At 37.5% G+C, this 20211-nt stretch overlaps 1 protein-coding gene and 1 non-coding gene across 4 annotated transcripts in view; both read left to right on the top strand.

The window, feature by feature from the left end:
- Nucleotides 1–20211, top strand: part of Cab39l (calcium binding protein 39 like) — a 97967-nt gene that overhangs the window by 37301 nt on the left and 40455 nt on the right. For all 3 annotated transcript variants that reach the window (XM_052191313.1, XM_052191316.1, XM_052191315.1), the window contains 2 exons: nt 12025–12166; nt 14890–15054. In XM_052191313.1, the coding sequence (XP_052047273.1) occupies nt 12056–12166; nt 14890–15054 (276 nt within the window). In that variant the 5' untranslated portion in view covers nt 12025–12055. The remainder of the gene's footprint in view (nt 1–12024; nt 12167–14889; nt 15055–20211) is intronic.
- LOC127691797 (U4 spliceosomal RNA) lies at nt 4138–4280 on the top strand. The gene has a single exon (XR_007979373.1). It is a non-coding gene; the product is annotated as a U4 spliceosomal RNA (small nuclear RNA).

Here is a 20211-nt window from a genome sequence, read left to right as displayed (position 1 = left end):
AAAGTTAGCAGTGCTATCAAAGTGACATGCTCAGTGAGACAGTGAGTCAGTCGTTCGTTGTAGGTGACACTTAACTTGGCTCATCCTTCTGTTCTAGAATAATGGAACAGTGGTGATTGTGAGTAATCCTAAATGGCACATGGTAGGGTCTTAATAATAAGATAGAGTGTGACACTTTAATGTTGTATGTAAGTACATGTGTACATACATACATACATACATACATATTTATTTTGTCACTTAGAGAAACTAGCCCATTGTTTTTCGAAGGAAAAAAATCCATTATAATCATATTGGTATGTATTTTGCAGTTATACTTACTCTTCCACTGGCAAGTAAAATAATTGGCTTAACCAGAAATCTTTACTATCTATTAGTGAGAAAACATACTTTCTAACTTTGTGACTTAAGTTACTAGCAGACACTCATCACATCAAGTATCTTCCTGCTTTGAAAGACAAAGGATTATGTTAATATCTCAGCCAGAAAAACTAAGTCTATTGTGGGTGTACATTGAGTAAGAAGTAGCTTCTGCTGAATCACTTTTGTATCTATACTCCTTGGTAATCTTTTTATAGACTGACAGTGGATAAGTGCAGGCAGAGTTTATGATACTGTGAAATATTGTTTTCACAGTATACCCATGAACCTGTCTAATGTTAAGAACAGTATCTAACTAAAATGCAGTGTCATGTACACTATGTAGTGCTTAGTGAAAACTGAAAATATTGCAATATGAGTCTTATTTTTTTATATTTACACTGCATGTGTGAGTGTGGGGGGTGGGGGGAGAGAGAGAGAGAGAGAGAGAGAGAGAGAGAGAGAGAGAGAGAGAGAGAGAGAGAGAGAGAGAACAAGTACGAAAGAGGGTAACTTGAGATTATTGGTTCTTTTCTACCTTGTAGGTTTCAGAGATTGAACTCAGGTTCAGCAGTAAACATTTTTATCCAGAGCCATCTCACCAGTCCTTAATTATTCTGTTATAAAGAAAACCATGTGAAGATTTCACTAAGCCTAAATGCTTTTATTATTGCTACTGTTTTGAGAAAATACTGATTTAACTACAGATGCCTACTATAAATTCAGATTGTGAAACTCAGTCAAATACTGCTTCATTAATAATCATTCATAGTTAACCGATATAGAATATTTTCACTCCTGGAAATGACTGAAGCTATCAGCAAAATGTTATTGTGAGACTAATAAATGAAGTTCCTGGATTTTTTGGAACAATAGTTAAGTTCCTAAACTTAGAGTAAACATGTTAGTGATTTTATGTCTTTTTTGTTTTTTGGGTGTTTTGTTTTGTTTTGTTTTTCCAATACAGGGTTTCGGAACTCTGTCTGTCTGTCCTGGAACTCACTCAGTATACCAGGCTGGCCTCGAACTCACAAATCCGCCTGCCTCTGCCTCCCAGGTGCTGGAATTAAAGGCGTACACCACCACTGCCTGGCTGTTGTATGCCTTTCTAGCCTCATATTTTTTTTTAATTTATGCTATATAGTGCATTAGAGAAAAAGCATAATTACTAAGAGATACAAGTCTCTCTTATAAAAGACTTTTTAATCTCATGTAAGTTTGACTAAAGTGTCTAGATCAATGAGAATTCTTAAGACATTGTCACAAGTTTTCTGTTTCTGCGTAAATTATTCAGTTTTAGAAAATGTCTCTTTCCTGCAGACACTGTTGTTAAAACAAACCATATAAAAAATCTGGTGGCACACGCCTATAATCTTAGCACCAAAGATGTCAGAGGAAGGAGGCCATTCAAATCAGTTGAACCTTTAAAGCAGTTTGGGACCACTTTTGGAGGGTCAAATGAGCCTTTCACAAGGGTCATCTAAGACCATAATAAAACAGATATTTACATTATGATTCATAACAGTAGCAAAATTACACTTATGAAATAGCAATGAAAATAATTTAATACCACAACATGAGGTATTAAAGGGGCACAGCATTAAGCAGAACCACTACTCTAGAGTAACGAATTATCTGTGAAATCATTTTGTATACTTTATCAGTAATCTGTTGATTTTCACTTTTGTCAGTTTTAAAGTACAAAATTCAGTTGTGGTTCCTTTTTTTTTTTTCATTTTTTTTTATTCGATATAATTTATTTACATTTCAAATGATTTCCCTTTTCTAGCCTCCCCACTCCCCGAAAGTCCCGTAAGCCCCCTTCTCTCCCCCTGTCCTCCCACTCACCCCTTCCCACTTCCCCGTTCTGGTTTTGCCGAATACTGTTTCACTGAGTCTTTCCAGAACCAGGGGCCACTCCTCCTTTCTTCTTGTACCTCATTTGATGTGTACAGTTGTGGTTTCTAATAATGGGATAAATGCTTAAATATTAAGATAAAGTTGAAAGATATTTTGCCATGTATAATAACTGGGGTTTTGGCAAATCTAACTATAGTGATGCATATTGTAATTTATCTATATTACAGTAATCCTCAGTTTTTATTTTGGTGGGCATATTCTTGGACATAGCAGATTAGAACTTTTAGGTGTACTTTTCAGTTTTAAAATTCATATCTAATTAAATTTGCAATTTTTAAAAATATTTATTTGTTTTATGTATGTGAATACAATGTCTCTGTAACACCAGAAGAGGGCATTGGATCTCATTACAGATGGTTGGGGGCCACCATGTGGTTGCTGGGAATTGAACTCAGGAAGAGCAGTCAGTGCTCTTAACCACTGAGCCATCTCTCCAGACCCAAATTTACAAATTTTAAAATAACAATTCAGTCAGCACTGGCAATGTATATACTCATGATGCAACCTTCTTGTTGCTGAATTTAGAAACAAATCTTTTATACCTAGTCATTTGCCATTTATTTATTTTTATTGCATGTATATCTGCCTTTTGGAACACAGCTAAGAATATCAACCCTTGGAACTTCCCAATAACCTTTTTAAATGTGGTGATGGGTTTGTGTTGCGGGTATTAAGAAGGGTGCATGTGGAAGACTGGGGTGTAGCTCAGGAGGGGAAGAGTGAGCCACAGCTCACCTCCAGCACTGCTAAGGCAACAGAAGTAGGACCTTGGGTTTGTCTGGGGCTGTGGGTTTGTCAGTAGCAGAGCACCTGTCTGGCATACCAAAACTCCTACGTTCACTTCCCAGTCTCATGCATATGTGTACATGTACACACATGGTCACACATACATACACGTGCTTTAAATTACAAGCTGTGAAATGGAAATGGTCCAATCTTGATTGAAAAATAAATTTATGTTTTAAAAAAGAATGTTAATTTTGACTTGAGGTTTTTTTTTTTTTTTTTAAATTAACAAGTTGGCAGTTGAAGTCATATACATGCTTTTGAGAATGTTCAATTCCAGAGTTTTCTTTTTACCTCAGAGATAGATATACCACTCCCTTCAAAATCCTGGTGAAACCTTTAAGAACTGTTAATTGAACAGATAATTTGGAAATGAGAAAAAAAGGTCTAAAATATTCACTAACCACCCATGAAAGACATTTATACCTTTGAGATATCTGAAGTAAGATTTCAACAAGGACATCCAGTTCCTCATGTATCCCCAATTCCATTGAAATTGCTCAGATGACTGATGTCGGGCCATCTTTAGTGGCTCTCAAACACAAGTTAGGAGTGCTGCCAAATACACTACACAGTCTCTGCCTGTGTTTGCTGGCCACGGAGCTAAAGGATCTTTTTGATTTTTTTTCTCTACAACCTGAGCCAAGTACCGCTCTTCATGAAATTCCAAAGCCAAAAAAATTATATTTAACTAATGGCTTCAAAGGATGGGAGGGTCAGAATTCCACAGTGAACTTTAAAAAGGTTGCTTAGTAATTTTAAGTACTATATGAAAGATGTTTCCATTTGCCAGTCATTAAATAGTTTGTACTACCTGGAGGCTGCCACTATTAACTCTATTAACTATGTGCACACGTATGTTACGGTATGTATGTGAGCAGGTACACATATACATACATACGTTTGGAAACCAAAGGACAGCTTGAGGTGTACCTCAAGAATGACTGCCAACCTTGTTGAAACAGGTCTCTCACTTGGATCTGAGATTTAACAGATTAGGCTAGACTGGCTGACCAGCAAACCTTGGGATCCACCTGTCTCTACTTTTCCCATCATTCAAGTTTCAAGTGTAGCTTTGCGTAGTAGCAGTATTGTAGGCAATGAGGTTTATCTGAGGCACGATTATTGCTAATTGTAAACTTTTCTCAAGTTTCAAGTGTATACCACCTCACCCAGCTTTTAGATCAGTTTTCAATTAAAGAGAATGCTTAACTGTTTACTATGTATTTGATAACTATATTTTCTCTGTCTTTTTCTGTTATCTATGAGTTATTTCTTTGGATTTTTTTTCTTCTCAAAGAGATATTGAGTTTTAATTGGTTAGCTTCCAGTGCCTTGTGAAGTACAGACTGGCTTTCAGTTCATGGCCTCTTCGACCTGCATCATGGTGCCTGGCTAGTATTCTTTTGGAGCAGTGCTAGCCAGTTCTCTTTAGAATCCCTCTCACAGAATTATCTTGTGTGTCTGAAGTTTTAATTACTTTATGTAAAGAAATTCAACATTTTTGTATTTGTAGTATATTTGTCTTTTTCTCTGAGTTGTTTGTTTTGCTGCCCCGGGGATAAGAGAACTCTGCCCTCCTAATGTTGTAGGTAAGTACTCTGTCCCCAAGCTATTACATCCCCTCTGTCCTTTCTTCAAGCTTTGTTTCATTGCTTCTAAAATTCCAGAGATGTGTCTCTATTGCATCTGTCTCTTTCCTCACTCACCTAGGTGCTGTCTGATGACACTGTCACTCAGTAGTTCATTGCCCTTTCCAGTCATTCCCTTATTGCGAATGTTTTTCAAATGTGTTACTGGGCTATGGGAAAAGCACAATGGTAGAAAAGAAGCTTAGTATATACTGAGGGTCACAGTTTCAGTTTTTATTTGCAAAAATATAAAAAAGCCAAATCTATCTTCATTGCTTACTGTTACTTATTAATAAATTTAATTAGGAGTGTATTTTTAACATGTGGTTGGAATTGTATCAAACCATGAATTTTAGGAATAATTGACATTTTAATACTATTTAGACTTTCCAGGCAAGAAAACTGTTGAAACCACCTCATCATAGAAACTCTGGCCCAAATGTATAAGCAGACATTCAAAGGAATATGTGATACATTATGTTTACAATCATAAATAGTTAAGAGCAGTGAGAACCTGGAAGACAGGTCAGTTGGGGTATAGGTATCCATTGAGGTGCTTCAACAAGGCGACTAAAGCTTGTTTTGTTTAATCTATTCTAAGCGATGGAGCAGAAACTGGGCAGTGCTCTCTATTTCTTTAAATAGATTTTATTTAGGAGCTGGGTGACCCAGCTTTTTAGAACATATACTTCTCTTGTGGAAGATTGTTGCTCTGTTCCCGACACCCATAAAGGGTGGCTAACAAAGGTCTGCTACTCCGAGGACTTCAGAAGGCCTTAATGCCTCTGGTTTCTAAAAGCACTTCTCATATATATAAACCTACATGCATAAACATAATTAAATGTGATTAAAATAAAAAAAATATTTTAAATTATTATTTATCTAACTATTTAACTTAGAGCATTAAAACTAATTTGTTATTAAATAAAATATTGTAGTTAAATAACTTTTGTATATTAGAATATATTATTTCATTTGTCTTAAAATGCCAACAAGGGAAAGTGCTATTGAAGAATTTTATTTTCAGATATAGGCTAGACTATATTTTTTACTACTCTTAGTCACTCTTTGGTGACTAAAAAAGGAATCTAAAAATTGATTCCTTCTGTCTATCTGCAAGTTTTTATCTGTTATTTTATTTATTTGCATTTCAAATGTTGTACCCTTTCCCGGTCTCCCCTCCACAATCCCCCATCTCATCCCCATTGCCTCTAAGAGGGTGCTCCCCCACCTACCAACCCACTCCTTTCTCATCTCTCTAGCATCCCCCATCTCTGGGGCATCAAGCTTCCACAGGACCAAGGGCCTCTCCTCCCGTTGATTGATAAGGCAATCCTCTGCTATATATGTAGTTGGATCATGGATCCACACATGTAGGCTCTTTGGTTGGTGGTTTAGTCCCTGAGAGCTCTGCAAGGGGGCGTTGGGTGTTTGGTTAGTTCATATTGTTATTCTTCTTATGGGGTTGCAATCTCCTTCAGTTCCTTCCTTCCTTCCCCAACACCTCCATTGGGGTCCCCAGACTCAGTCCAATCGTCGCCTGTGAATATCTGCATCTTTATTAGTCAGGTGCTGGCAGAGCCTCTCAGGGGACATCTATACCAGGTTCCTGTCAAGTACTTTTTGGCATCAGCAATAGTGTCAGGGTTTGGTGTCTGACACTATTCATATGTACCCACTGATACATATCTATATCTATCTACTGGAAGTGTTCTCTAGAGGATCTATCCCCCCTTTGTTGGGCATTTCAGAAATATCATTCCTTTTGGGTCCTGGGAGCCTCTTGCTTCCCTGGCATCTGGGACTTCCTAGTAGTTCCCCCACCAACTCCCCACCCCCACCCCCACTGCTACATATTTCTATTAATTTTCTTGACCCTCTGGACTTATCTCCTGTCTCTTCCTGTACTTAATCCTGCCCCCTATTTTCGCTCCCCTTCCTCTCTCCCTTTACTTCCCATGATTATTTTGTTCCTCTTTATAAATAGGATTGAAGCACCCACACATTTGCCTGCCTTCTTGTTAAGCTTCATATGGTCTGTGAGTTGTATCGTGGGTATTCTGAGCTTTTGGGCTAATATCTACTTATCAGTGAGTACATATCATGTAAGTCTTTTTGGGTTATCTCATTCAAGATGATATTTCTAGTTCCATCTACTTGCCTGCAAATTTCATGAAGTCATTGTTTTTAATAGCTGACTAGTGCTCCATTGTATAATAGTATTACATTTTCTGTATCCATTCTTCTGTTGATGAACATCTGGGTTGTTTCCAGCCTTTGGCTATTATAAATAAGGCTGCTTTGAACATAGTGGAGCATGACTCAGGCTTGAAGAGCAACAATTGACAAATGGGACCTCATAAAACTGAAAAGCTTCTATTAGGCAAAGGACACTGTCAATGGTACAAAATGCCAACCTACAAATTGGTAAAGGATCTTTATCAACCCTATATCTGATAGAAGGCTAATATCCAAAATATATAAAGAACTCAAGAAATAGACTCCAGAGAACCAAATAACCCTATTTTAAAATGGAGTCCAGAGCTAAATAAAGAAGTCTCAACTGAGGAATCTCAAATGGCCAAGAAGCACATAAAGAAATGTTCAGCATCCTTAGTTCAGTTATCAGGGAAATGCAAATCAGAACAACCCTGAGATTCCACTTCATACCAATCAGAATGGCTAAGATCAAAAACTCAGGCTACAGCAGAAGCTGGCGAGGATGTGAAAAAGGAGAAACAGTCCTTCATTGCTGGTGGGATTGCAAGCTTTCACAACCACTCTGGAAAACAATCTGGTGGTTTCTTAGAAAATTGGAAATAGTTTTACCTGAAGAGCCAGCTATACCACTACTGGGCATATACCCAAAAGATGTTCCAACTTTCTGCAATTCTTAACTGGCCACTGCTTGTGTTCTTTCTTCCCAGTTCCCCCACCTTTGGCAGTTCTTTTAGACTATTTGTCTTTCTGTGCTTGGTTTATTTCAATAATGATCCATAAATGTTGTCATAAGTGTCATGACCCACTTCCCTTTGGGGGGCTTGTGTGTGCATGCATGTGTGCGTGTGTGTGAGTGTGCGTATGCATGCATGTGCGTCACAGTTTGTGGAATTGATTTTCACCTTCTGCCTTTACAAAGGTTCTAGGATTGAACTCAGGTTAACAGAATTGCACAGTGAGCACTTCACCCTCACTCCTGTTTTTAAAGCCAGTTAACATTGTGTCATGTGTCTTTCTTCATCCATTAGTAGACATAGGTTAATTGTGTAAGCTAACTGTGTGAGCAATGCTGCAGTGATCATGGGATGTAGATTTGAGTTCATGTTGAGTTCAGTCCCTTTGGATATGTCTCCTGAAGTGAAAACATTGACCAACTAGTTGGTAATTCTACCAATAACTTTTTGGGGACCTGTACACCATTTCTTGTCCTAGCTATAGCAGTTCATATCTCCACTACCAACATACTGGAGTTCCCTTTTATGATATTCTCACTGACAGTGTTCTTTCATCTTTCTGTATTTTGATTAGCTTGTGTCACAATCCATTTGTGACCTAATTGTGGAGCCTGGGGTAGTGCATGCTTTGGCTCTGCTCAGGTGGTCATCCCACACTTCCATGGGTTTGAATCCGGCACAGGGTAGGCAGATGTTACCAGAATAGGAATGAAAAAGCGACAGAAAATGTTTCTTGTCTCTGATGCAGTTTTTTCTACTTCTGTCACAATTTCTATTCTTTTCTTGGAGATATTTGGGGTAGTTTCCTCTTTAACTTTTTAAATTCTGTTTTATTGTTGTTCCCATAAGAATGAATTATAATTGTAGATTCACACCCTCTCAGATATCCTGCCAAGAATATAAAGGCTTCCTTTCAAGAACCATTTCTGAATTTTAGCATTAGTTTTGTTGAGCTATTTTTTGGTGTGATTCTATTAAATCTTTTTAGCTTTGTATTTATAAATATATGGATATAATCTCTGTATATAGAAATAATGTGTTAGCTAGAGATTTAATTGTGAGGATATATAAATTTTTCTCCACAGAACCATGTCTGTTTTCTCATGGTCCTGTGAGGGTGGATGGGTCTGGCCAGTCCTAGGATTTTTTTGCATTGCTGTTGTTTCTTAAAAGGCCATTCTGTTGGGTTGTGCATTGAAAGAGAATTAGTTTCTTTTAAAAGTCACAAGACAAATTTGTTTGTATTTTATCATTAATCTTGATTAGAAAGGTCCTTCAAGTGATAGGGTTTAACTGTTTTTTTGTCTTTATACAAAGTGTAAACCACTGTATCTTTTGCTATTGTGATTCTGTTCCTTGTTTTCTTTTGTTGTGTCTGACTTACTCCACTCCCTCTCTGCTATTGTTTCATATGGGATAACACTGTACTTTCTTCATATTGCTACTAAGTATGCACAAGATATAATGATACATATGTACTTTTAATATCCTTTGCCATCATCTAGATTTTAAAATGTTAGCATTATCATTATTTAACCTTTTCTGGCTTTATTTAAGAGGTGTTTTATTTTAAAATAGAAAAATGATAGTCAAGAATATTAATTTCTGAATGCAGTCCATTCATCAAAATTAGGTGGGAATGCAAGTATTGTTTTCCCGGTAATGGCAATGAATGGAGAGGTCTTGTACTTGCTAGGCAACATCTTGCTTGAGTTTGGATTTATATATCAAATGTTCTAAGTCAACAGCTGCCTCATTTTTAAGTGTTCAGTGTGACTAACTGAACAGACACATATCAAACAGTGTCCAGGAAGTAAAATTGGCAACCAAGTTTGTATGCAAAGAGGAAGGTATCCAGGCTGAGAGTGGGTGGCCTGGCCAATCTGATGAGAGAGAAATGGGCATGCAGGAAAACTCTGCCTTAGTTTGCTAGGGTCTTGGGATGAGCTCTGTGATTTGAGGGCGTGTCTTGATTTCCTTCAATGTTTCAGTCAATTGTAAAATGTTATTAAATGAATTTGATATTGTACTTATTTCAGCCAGTCGTACATTTAAGATATGAAAATGTTCCTAAAAGGGTACTGTACTAAGAGGTTCTGTGTGGCACTGTGCTATTGCATCCTCCCCTTATGTCTCAAGGTTGTGTTTTTTTCCATAGTCCAGAGTTCCAAAGAGCAAAAGAGGTTTTGCTTGTTCATGGCTCAAAACTCTGCTACTAGCAACCAAGGTTCCTGTGCAGAATACTTGACTTCATTGTTTTCCTAAATTGTCTCCACTAGATGTTTATTATTTTAGCTTTTGGAGAGTAGCTTTTTCTTTTCTTTCTTTCTCTTCTTTTTTTGTTGTTGTTGTTACGTATTAATTTTACAGAGCACTAGATCCCATAAAGATACTGTCTTTTAAGCATATCATGTAATTTGATCATATGCAACCCCACATCCTTCCTTTCTTCGCCTTTATGTCCCTCCTCCTGCTTGACTTCTTCCCTCTCTCCTCATTAGCTTTGTGTGTGTGTGTGTGTGTGCGTGTGTGACTTCTTATTTCTATATAAACTCTAATAAAACATTGCTTGTATAGTGAGTAAAAACATCAACAAGCAAGTGGAAGTTGAGAAATAAAAGAAATCATGAATATGTTTAAAATTTTAGTAAATTAGCATTTGATATACTGATGCAGAGAAAACTATGCAGAGAAGTGGTCACTGGACTTACATATCATTTTTATTACACCATAGGATAATTTATATTCTTTTAAGGTCCAGAAGTTGTTCCTAGTTAAAATTCTTAGTGCTCTAGTTCTTTCTATTGGTGAGGTAAGACTGCATAGAGAAAGAGAGTGATCATATATGCATTTCATATCTTAAAATTCTAATGTTTATGTATTTAAGTATTTATGTATTTTGTATTTATGTATTTTGCTTGAACATACCAATGTTTTCTTGAGCTCAGAGTTAATAAGTTCACCTCATACATCCTTGCCTACATTGGAGAATCTCTTCTAAATGCATGAAATGTTTTTAAATTCACTGTTTATCATCAAAGTTCATACCAATTGTTTTGACTTCTATTTAAATTATGTCTTCTAGTACAATTCTTGATCACAGGTAGCAAATACTGGTTGTGTTACTCGAAAGAATTTTTAGTTGGATATAAGGTAATTCACAGATGTGGCAGAAATTGTGGGAAAAGACTGGGAATACATAGGAATCTAGTGAGATGAGAGATTTGGTACAGTGTTCTAACCAACAGATGGCTAGAGATGATACTGCTGTCAGTGCTGTGTTCTTTAGGTTTGATATTATTTCTTCATTGACTGGTTGCATCATTGTTAATAAGTCATTTGTTGGGCAAAAATGAAAAATCTTGTCTAACAATAAAGTACTGATAAAATAAATAGCATATTTATATAATGTGAGATTGGTTAAAAATGTTGTCAACATAGGTGTGGTATGCCTAAAAACAGCTGTACAAGCTTGATGACTAGGGTTCTGTCAAGAACCCACTGTCAAAGAAGAGAACTAACCTGTGACCTCCACAAATGCACTAAGGCATAAACAGCCCCATAAAATGCCCACACATTTTACACATACATAAATAGCAATATAAAATTTTTAATATTTTAGTAGTACTAAACATGCCTATAGAATGATATTCAGAGTATTAAAAAGTAGAGAAAATTGCCAAATATGCTTGCTTTTATTCTAGTTTTGCTTAAACATATCTTTGTATGTGTAGAAAAACTGTAAAGAGAATATATTCCAGACAATGATCATCATCTTTGATAGTCTGCATCATAGAGATCTTTACTGTTTGTTATTGTGTTTTTTTAATAAATGAAGTATTCATGAATATTCTTTTACTAAATGGCACCTTTCATTACAAGATGTGTTTCTCTTAATGCAATCAGGCAGTGACAGCCATTTCTCTAGTCGATGTAACAAGTGTTCTCAGCCATTAATTAGAATTGAAAATTTGCCCACTCTCTTCACCCTCCATCAAAGCAGTGAAAATTTTACATTGCAGTTAGGAATTGCTTTTGGTACTTGGTACCATGCTTTTGTCATACTACTTCTTTTTTGCAGTATATGAATCCTAATCCACTTTGTTTTAAAATATCAGTTTGTTCTCAATGAATATTCTGCATCTTTATAAAATCCTTATTTTTAAGTAAAGTTTTTAAACTTTCTTAATTTTGTTTATATCTATTTAAATTTAAAATCAAATTTAAAAGTCAGCTTGATCAGTTTAATGTTTTAAATTATTGAACTGGTGTTACTGAAAACTTAACTTTATGCCATGATATAACAATTAGACATATTAGGGGTTAAAAGTAATCATTTTTTTTAAAAAAAACTTGGCTTATTTGTTTTCTAGCATTTCATATTGGAAGAAGATATTTTTATACATGAAAAAAATGCCTTTATTTAGTAAATCACACAAAAATCCAGCAGAAATTGTCAAAATTCTGAAAGACAACCTGGCCATTTTGGAAAAACAAGACAAAAAGACAGACAAGGTATGATTCAAAACAAAACCTTATTAAAATGTGTGTATTCCTAGGAGAAGCCCATGTGAAAGCGTAATGAAGACTTCTTAAGTGTGGTCCCTGTTATATACATAGGTTGTTGCAGTTTTTATGCAACTAGTAACTGTTGGGTCTGTTGTTCTGAACGTTTGGTTCATTGTCCAGAGCCTCTGACCCACCCCAAATCACTGTAGACATCAGAGCTTCAAGATCACGTTTCTTTATTATTGTATTGTGTTACAGTGGTGTGAAAGAAAGAACAGACACACGTTCATTTCACATTGACCAAGAGAATTCCTCATGAGGGTGGGAAGCGGTTTCTGTTCATCCTTTTGAAAGAGGTTTTCATCGTACATAATTGGCTCTTTCTGCAGTGACTAGACTCAAGATGACATGTTATAAAATAAAGATCTTAGAGTCATCGTATGCTTCTATCCAAGTATGTGATAAATCCTAAGGAATTGGAGAAATGTCTTGTTCATATTCTGATATTCATTGAGATATTAAGCCAAATTTTGGTTCAAATAGGAACTAAAAATAACCTTCATGAAGTATGAAGCTTTTGTCTTACCTGCCTGTCTAAATGACAAACAACAAGAACAAAAACTTCCTAGCTTTTATTAATAATTGGGAAAAGGCCAATTAAGCCTGCATCACATTTATGGCAGTGCTAACAAGGATTAAGCACAGGAGCACTTCTTGTGCTCATTGCAACTGATAAAGCATACACATGTGCTTACAATAATCCCACCAGTGGTACCCAGTACAACCATGCACATGCTCAGGAGAAACATGTAAGAATGTACACTGCATTGTAGTTCACAGCTTCTCAGAGAACAGCTTGCAAACGTCCTAACCGCAGGACTAAAAGGTGCTACACACCCATGAATGGAGCAGTAGAGGTGGTGGCACTTGAATGGCTGCCTCTGTGCAGCTCCAGAGACGAGCTCCACTGATGGAAACTGAGCGAATGGAGCATAGCAGGAACAGGGACAAGTTCTTCAACTTTCAGAATTAGAGGGGCTAACTGTAGCAAGCTAAGACAGGCAAAAATAGAGAAAAATAAAACAGTCATTACTGTGGACAGTATATCAAAATGCCTGAGGTTTTCAGTTTATAAGGAAGGAAAGTAGGTTTGTCCTTGGAGTTTTGAAAACGTGAGTCTTTGGTCACTCGGCGTCATTGCTCTGGGGCTCCTGGTAGGGGCAGCACATCATGTGGGGAACATGTAACAGCTTGCAGCTGGGATAGAAAAGGATAGGAAAAAAAGCAGACAATGTCGTCCCTCCTACAATCTTATCCAAAAGCATATTTCCAGTGACTAGAGAGGAGACCTCCATTAGGTCCTACCCCAGGAATGCCCCACTGAACACATGGACCTCTGGGGACATTTAAGGTACAAATTATTGTCATTTTTGTGACATGCATATGGGTAAAAAGGCACACTCAAGGTGACATGGTGCTGAAAATATGGTCTCTTGTATTTATGACAGCAGAGGGCTTTTCTTTATAATTATTCTTAAGCCTGTAATAAGCTAACGTACTTGAGAAATGCCTTTTAAAAAGTAGTGCCATGCTGACAAAAGTTATTTTCTTTTACTTTGTATTACTCCATACATCCTCATTTTATTTTTGGTTACTGTCATACTACAATGGAAAGTCAACTGAAATATACTTTTTTAACAAATAGAAACACAAACTGCTAACTAAATTAGTCTTTATTTTGTTAGTTGTACTAGTTTAATAAGGTTTTTTGAGATACTTCTCATATCATTTAATTTCTCAGCTCTGGGTTTTCACAATTCACAAGATTGTGTACCATCACCATTATCTAATTTAGTCTCCCATTCCTAATAGAAGCCCACACCCATCAGCAGTCATCCCTCACACCCCACCCCCCAGCTTCCATACTAGTCTATCTTCCACCTCGATGGATTTGCACATTATTCCCAAACTGTAGCAAACCGCTCTAAGTTTTACAAATACAAAGCATATGGTTGTGTGGGATGATTAAGTATATCCAAGTGGGGCTGGAGAGATGGCTCAGCAGTTAAGAGCGCTGACTGCTTTTCCAGAGGTTCTGAGTTCAATTCCCAGCAACCACATGGTGGCTCACAACCATCTGTATGGGCATCTAATGCCCTCTTCTAGTGTGTCTGAAGACAGCTACAGTATACCACACACATGAAATAAATAAATCTTTTTAAAAAATTCCATTAAAAGTATGTCCAAGCTTGTAAGTTTTAACAAGTTAGGATTTATACCTGACTCTTTAGAAGATCAAGAGGGTAGGAATCCATTAAAAAACCGTAGCCAAAGCCTGGAATAAAGACTTGTATTAGTTTGTAAGCCATCAAAACACTCAATTTAATTTTCAAAAATATACTTTTTTTTAGTTTCTACAAAAAATATGAATATTACTTGACACTTTAGTTATATTGTCTAAAAAGAAATATTAGGATCTTTTCACATAAATTTAATAACATTATTTAAGATTAAGAAAAACCAATCCCTACTAATGTTTTTGTATTGCTTCTGTTGTTTACTTATAGCCAGAAAATTATCTTTGATTATAAGTAGATAGGCACAAGAAGTGTGGGTGTGATGTGTGTGTGGGGGGTGTGGGTGCAATACATGTTGAGGGGAGCTGTTTGCTTTCTTAAAACTTAAAATTTGTATTCTTTTTGACTATTAACATACTTTCTGGTCACTAGGCTTCAGAAGAAGTGTCAAAATCTCTGCAAGCAATGAAGGAGATTCTGTGTGGAACAAACGACAAGGAACCTCCCACGGAAGCAGTGGCCCAGCTGGCACAGGAGCTCTACAGCAGTGGCCTGCTGGTGACACTCATAGCTGACCTGCAGCTCATAGACTTTGAGGTGAAAGACCTGGGCAAGGCTGTCCCTCCTGCTTCTCCAGAGTAAATAATAAGAGTCCTTTTTTTTACCTAAAATGACTAATGTCTCTCCTGGTACTTAGCAATAAATAATAAGTGCCCATACGTAAAACAATCAGTGACCACATATGATATTAACAGCTTTCATAAAACCTTTACAGTAAGCAAAAAGGCATACTGTAATTAAGTTTTGTGTAACTAGGCTAATGATTGATTACTGCTGTTCACAAGAGACAAAGATAATAGTTACTTGAGTACAAAGTATAATTTCATGTATACAAGTTCATTAGAACTACCTTTATGGCAAATACTTCATTATTCCTCCCATTTTAAATTGTGTTGACTTCTTGATGTTTGTGTTCATGTGTCCTGTTTCACATGTGTAAGTCAGAGGACAACTCTTAGCAGCGTGTTCTCTCTTCACACCTTTTGGGATCAGGAGATCAAACTCAGGTTATAGGCTTCCACACAGAAACCTTCCCTCACTGAGCCGTCACACTGGCTCTGTTCATCCATGTTATAAATAAAGAGCCCAAGATTCAGGATTTTAAGTAATTTTCCCAAAGTCATAAAGTTAAAGTGGGAGCTGGAATTCAAAGACAGTGTCTATGAAGCTTCTTCTCATTAGTGTATTATACTGCACCAATAATTTGTTAAATGCCAATGCAGTAGGCAGTGTTTTGACACCATTTTGAAAGCAGTCTTAGCTAACTTACCTAAATAAGTAGATAAAATAAAAGCACTAAATATATTATAGGCATTTTAGTATATATTATTTGCTGCATACATAGGACGGTTTGTGTATTTACTGTTTAGGCAGTAGTCATCCTGTTTTCCTATTTTTTGCTTTCTTTCTACCAGTACGCTTGGTAGTTCCAGTTAAGTGTTTGTTTCTCATTGATTTTCATAGATGGAGTTATTCAGGTTGTAGTAGTAGTAGTAGTAGTAGTAGTAGTATTTCATTTTATTTTACTTATTCACTTTACATCTTACTCATTTCCTCCATACTGGTCACCCCCTCCTACAATCCTTCCCCCCCTCCCCCTTCCCTTCTTCTCCGGGTCCTCCAGGGATTCCCCCAGGATCCCCCCACCCTGGCACTTTTTTGTGATGCTAGGCACTTCCTCTCTCTCTGAGGTCAGACAAGGCAGCTCAGCTAGTAGAACATATCCCACAATTTTCATAGAAGGGAATTATGCAGTTTTAAGTGAATTGCTTTTGGCTTTATCATAGATTAGTAGAACGAAATGAATTACAGTAATTGAGCTGACATCAAGTTAGAGATCTGTGAAATACTAGTGCATAGCTCCCTGGACAGATTAGACTGAAAGTGTGCAGAACAAGACTGGTGGAACTGTAAATTCAGAGTGCGCTGGAGAAGGGCCTCAAAGGCCCCAGACTTTAGCTCATCCCCCTTTTTAGGCCCCTGTCTTTCTCTCCCTCATTCTGTTTCTTTCTTGACATTTTCTGGCCCATAGTCTCTTCTTTTCTGTGTTTGGCTTGTTAAATCTCTGCTTCCATCTTATTCCCATTTCCTTTTTAAACTGGGCATGCATGGAATCAAAGTATACTTTTGCTATGTTCATATACTTAAGTGTTTCTTTTTTTTGAGTTTAACAACATAGTAGAAGCTTATCATGGTGGAAAATATTTGACACAGTGATGCAGGTGTCTGGAGTCCAGCCTCTACTACTGATTGTACAGCCAGTAAATTATCTTTTAGCCCAGATTTTCTCATCTGTATAGAACAATGGCAAGAACTCATATCACTCTGTCAGTATGTAAAAGACATGTATACCGACGTTACATTCCATAAAAACTAAATATAAATGCAAAGTGTATAAAAATGTCAGAATATTTTCAGTTACTCTCCAACTAAATGAAATGCAAATGAATTGTTTTGTTATAGCCTTTAAAGTGTTTATCATCATCATTATTGGGGGATGGTAATGTGTGTGCGTTTGCAGGGGCATGAGTAACATGGCTCACATGTGGAAAGTAACAAGTCTTTCACAAGTTGATTCTCTTTTCCTGCCTGAGAGTAGCCATACTGAAGGTTATTACCATTGATTTGCTTGAATTAGTTAAAGATAAGCCTAGTTTATAGTGAGATGCTGGAGGAGAAATGCTAAGGTGATTATGCTTTGAAGATTCAGAGAAGATAGAACATCAGGTGCACTGATATAAAACAACAGGATCAAAGTGCTGAAAGTGCAGTAAGAAGAAAGCTCCAAGCAGTACCAACTGACATGCCAATGTGGGCGTGCCTACCTCTAGACAACATAGAACCAACTAATGCCTGCTGAGAGAAAGTGACCTACTTTCTCTATCTAGTGAGAAACTAGTTGAGTTCTAGGCTACCCGAGCAACATAGTGAGACACTGTCTTAAAACAATAAAAATTAAATAAGCAAACAATGTCACTATGAGGTTCTTACTGTAACAATAAGTAGCAAACAGTTCTTAACTTTATGTATTCTTCTGTAGCCTAGAACATAGTTCTGAGTGAATGAGATACTCAGTACATGCAGCTGTTCTTCTCTCCTGACCCTAATAAATGAATATTTCTTGCTTGAATGAATGGATGAAAAAGATTTAAATTGGGAACAGTTAGATTTGTAGCATCCCATCAACTGTACACAGTACTATGAGGAAGGAGGCAGGATCACCAGCGTTTTTAGCCTGCTTACAGAAATATACTGCACACCTCTCTGAACTGCAGGTAAGGCCCAGCAGTCTGTTGGTAACAATTTTCCTTCTTGAGACAGAATATCAATTTAAGCTGATGACAGCTTGATAGAATTCTTCCTGCTTTCAAAATGTATTCTAACTACACAGAACCCCCAGCCCTTGTCTCTCAGTTGGACCTTGGGTGCTAGGCCTGTGTTTCCTCCAGCTGAGCTACTGCTAAACAAAGCTGTGAGGTACCTGGGATTTTGGTCCCTGTCAGCAGTGTTACATAGCACTTTGGACATGCTGTGCTGTGCTGTGCTGTGTTGTGCCTACCCTGGCTCATCCTCCTTTCATCACCGTCTGAATACTGATCTAATCTTAGTCGGCCGGTTGGTTGGACAGGGTAAAGGAAGGCATTCTAGCCAGTCATGGTAGTGCACACCTATATAACCTCAGAATTCAGAAAGGAGGCCGAGATAGGAGGATTACAGGTTGTAGGCTAGCTAGAGCTACTTAGAAAACTCAGAGAGAGAGAGAGAGAGAGAGAGAGAGAGAGAGCAATATGCATATGCTTTTGTTTTTTTTTTTGTTTTTTTTTTTTTAAGGAAGTAAACTATTCAGGCTTTTTTGGGTGAAAAAGTGAAAACATCTCACCTTGTGTCTTTGAAGAGCTGCAGTCATTTGACTAGAACTTCTGATTTGTTTAACTGGGAGGGAAAATTACTGTTTGGGGGATGAGCTGCTCTTGCCAGATAACCCAGGAAGCATTTCCTGCAGAGAGGTAGGAGAAAAAGAACAAAAACATATACTTTTGTTTAGAATTCATGTTGGTGGGTGTGAGACAAGTTGTATGCAGTCTCAGTGACCAGAAGGAAAGCAATGGATTTAGATTCCCTTGCAGAGAACAGTAACAGAAGTAGGAGAGATGTCTTCTTTAGTGGAAAAAATTGAGAAGGAAATAGAGTAGTAAATTGAAAAGAGAAGCATTTGGGACAGGGAAAGAGACAATTTGAGAACAGCTCCAAAGGAGGGAATGTAAGGTAAAGATGACTGCGTAGATTGAAGATTGACATTGTTTCCCATGGAGCTGGGCTTCACCTTTGTTATCCCTGACCCTTTTATAGGGAGTGGTGTGAGCAGTGTATGTGCAGTGAAGGAGACTGGATGCCTCTCTACTTCAGCATGGTGAGACAGTACCAGCTGCTGGAGCAAGATGGTGACAGGGTCCAAAATCTAGAACAGGACATTCAGGCTTCCCACTGACAGCAGCGTGTAGAGGCAGTGATATCAAACTGGACATGAGCAACAAAGGGGAGGGTCATACAGTGTCCAGAGCGGTTGCCAGCATCTCAGTCAGAGGACATCACAAAGAGTTGCCACACATTGATTAAGCATATAGGGTTATCTGTAAGGAAAATGAGAGACTAAGGAGTGAATCCCTGTTTAGTACTGTCTGAGAGGTCCTACAAAGGATCCTGAAGTACAGATTTGAGGACAGTGACCTCCCAGACCCTCTTTGTGATGACAATACTGACCTTCTATGTACCAGCAAAGGGATTGTGGCATGCTCTTTCTCTTGGCCACTATACTGGAGATCATTATAAAGGATCCACTGGCACCAGATCAGAGCCCTAGGATATGGATTTTCCATATGCAGTTCTGTACCTGCTTCCTAAGTTTGCCAGCTAACAAATGCTTCTTCGGGCTGAAAGTCACTACATAATGTGCAATCACTAATTAATGCATTAATTTTTTATTTATTTCTGGATGTGGCTTCCTTATAATCAACTTTTTAGTGGTTTTCTCTTCCCTAATCCTCTGAATCTGGACCCTCTGGTCTGGTATGAGAAGTGGTCTCTAGTGGCAGAACTAGAGCCCCTCACAGGGGCTCCCTCTGCCTCAGCATATGCTTGCTAATACACTAGAAGAATGGTTTCCTCTGTGTGGAAGTTGGATGGAGTTCTGTAGTGCTTTGTGACTGCTGTTCACTGATGCCATGTGTCCTGTGGCATTTTACTGGGAGGCATGAACAACTAACTGTCTTATGACATTTCAAACAGGGCTGGTATGGATTCTGCAGTATTACCCTCTAGCATCTAGGAAGATTTGAACACCACAGAAAGTTTTATTTTTATTTAAAATTATGTTTATATTTAAGGATTTTCCTCTTTTATAGAATATAGCATTTATAATCCCCATAAATATAATTCATACACTATGGTCATTTTTTAAGATTTTAAAATTTTAAGACAAACTGATTCTGAAGTACTCCCATCTCCTACTGAGAGTGGGACAGGGTTCATGCAGGGCAAACAAGCACCCTCCCCAGGTGCATCGCAGGGTCCCAAGTCACTTCCTACTGTTTTATTAACATTTGCATTTGAGTATGACTTCCTTTAAAGGAAGAAATAATTTGCTTTTTATATTCCTGTCTCTGCAGTCCTTAATTTTTCTACCCTCTTTTCTTC

Source organism: Apodemus sylvaticus, chromosome 8 (assembly GCF_947179515.1).
Source record: "Apodemus sylvaticus chromosome 8, mApoSyl1.1, whole genome shotgun sequence".
Classification (NCBI taxonomy): domain Eukaryota; kingdom Metazoa; phylum Chordata; class Mammalia; order Rodentia; family Muridae; genus Apodemus; species Apodemus sylvaticus.
The sequence above is the reverse complement of the archived record's forward strand: the minus strand, read 5'-3'. Positions and strand labels throughout refer to the sequence as shown.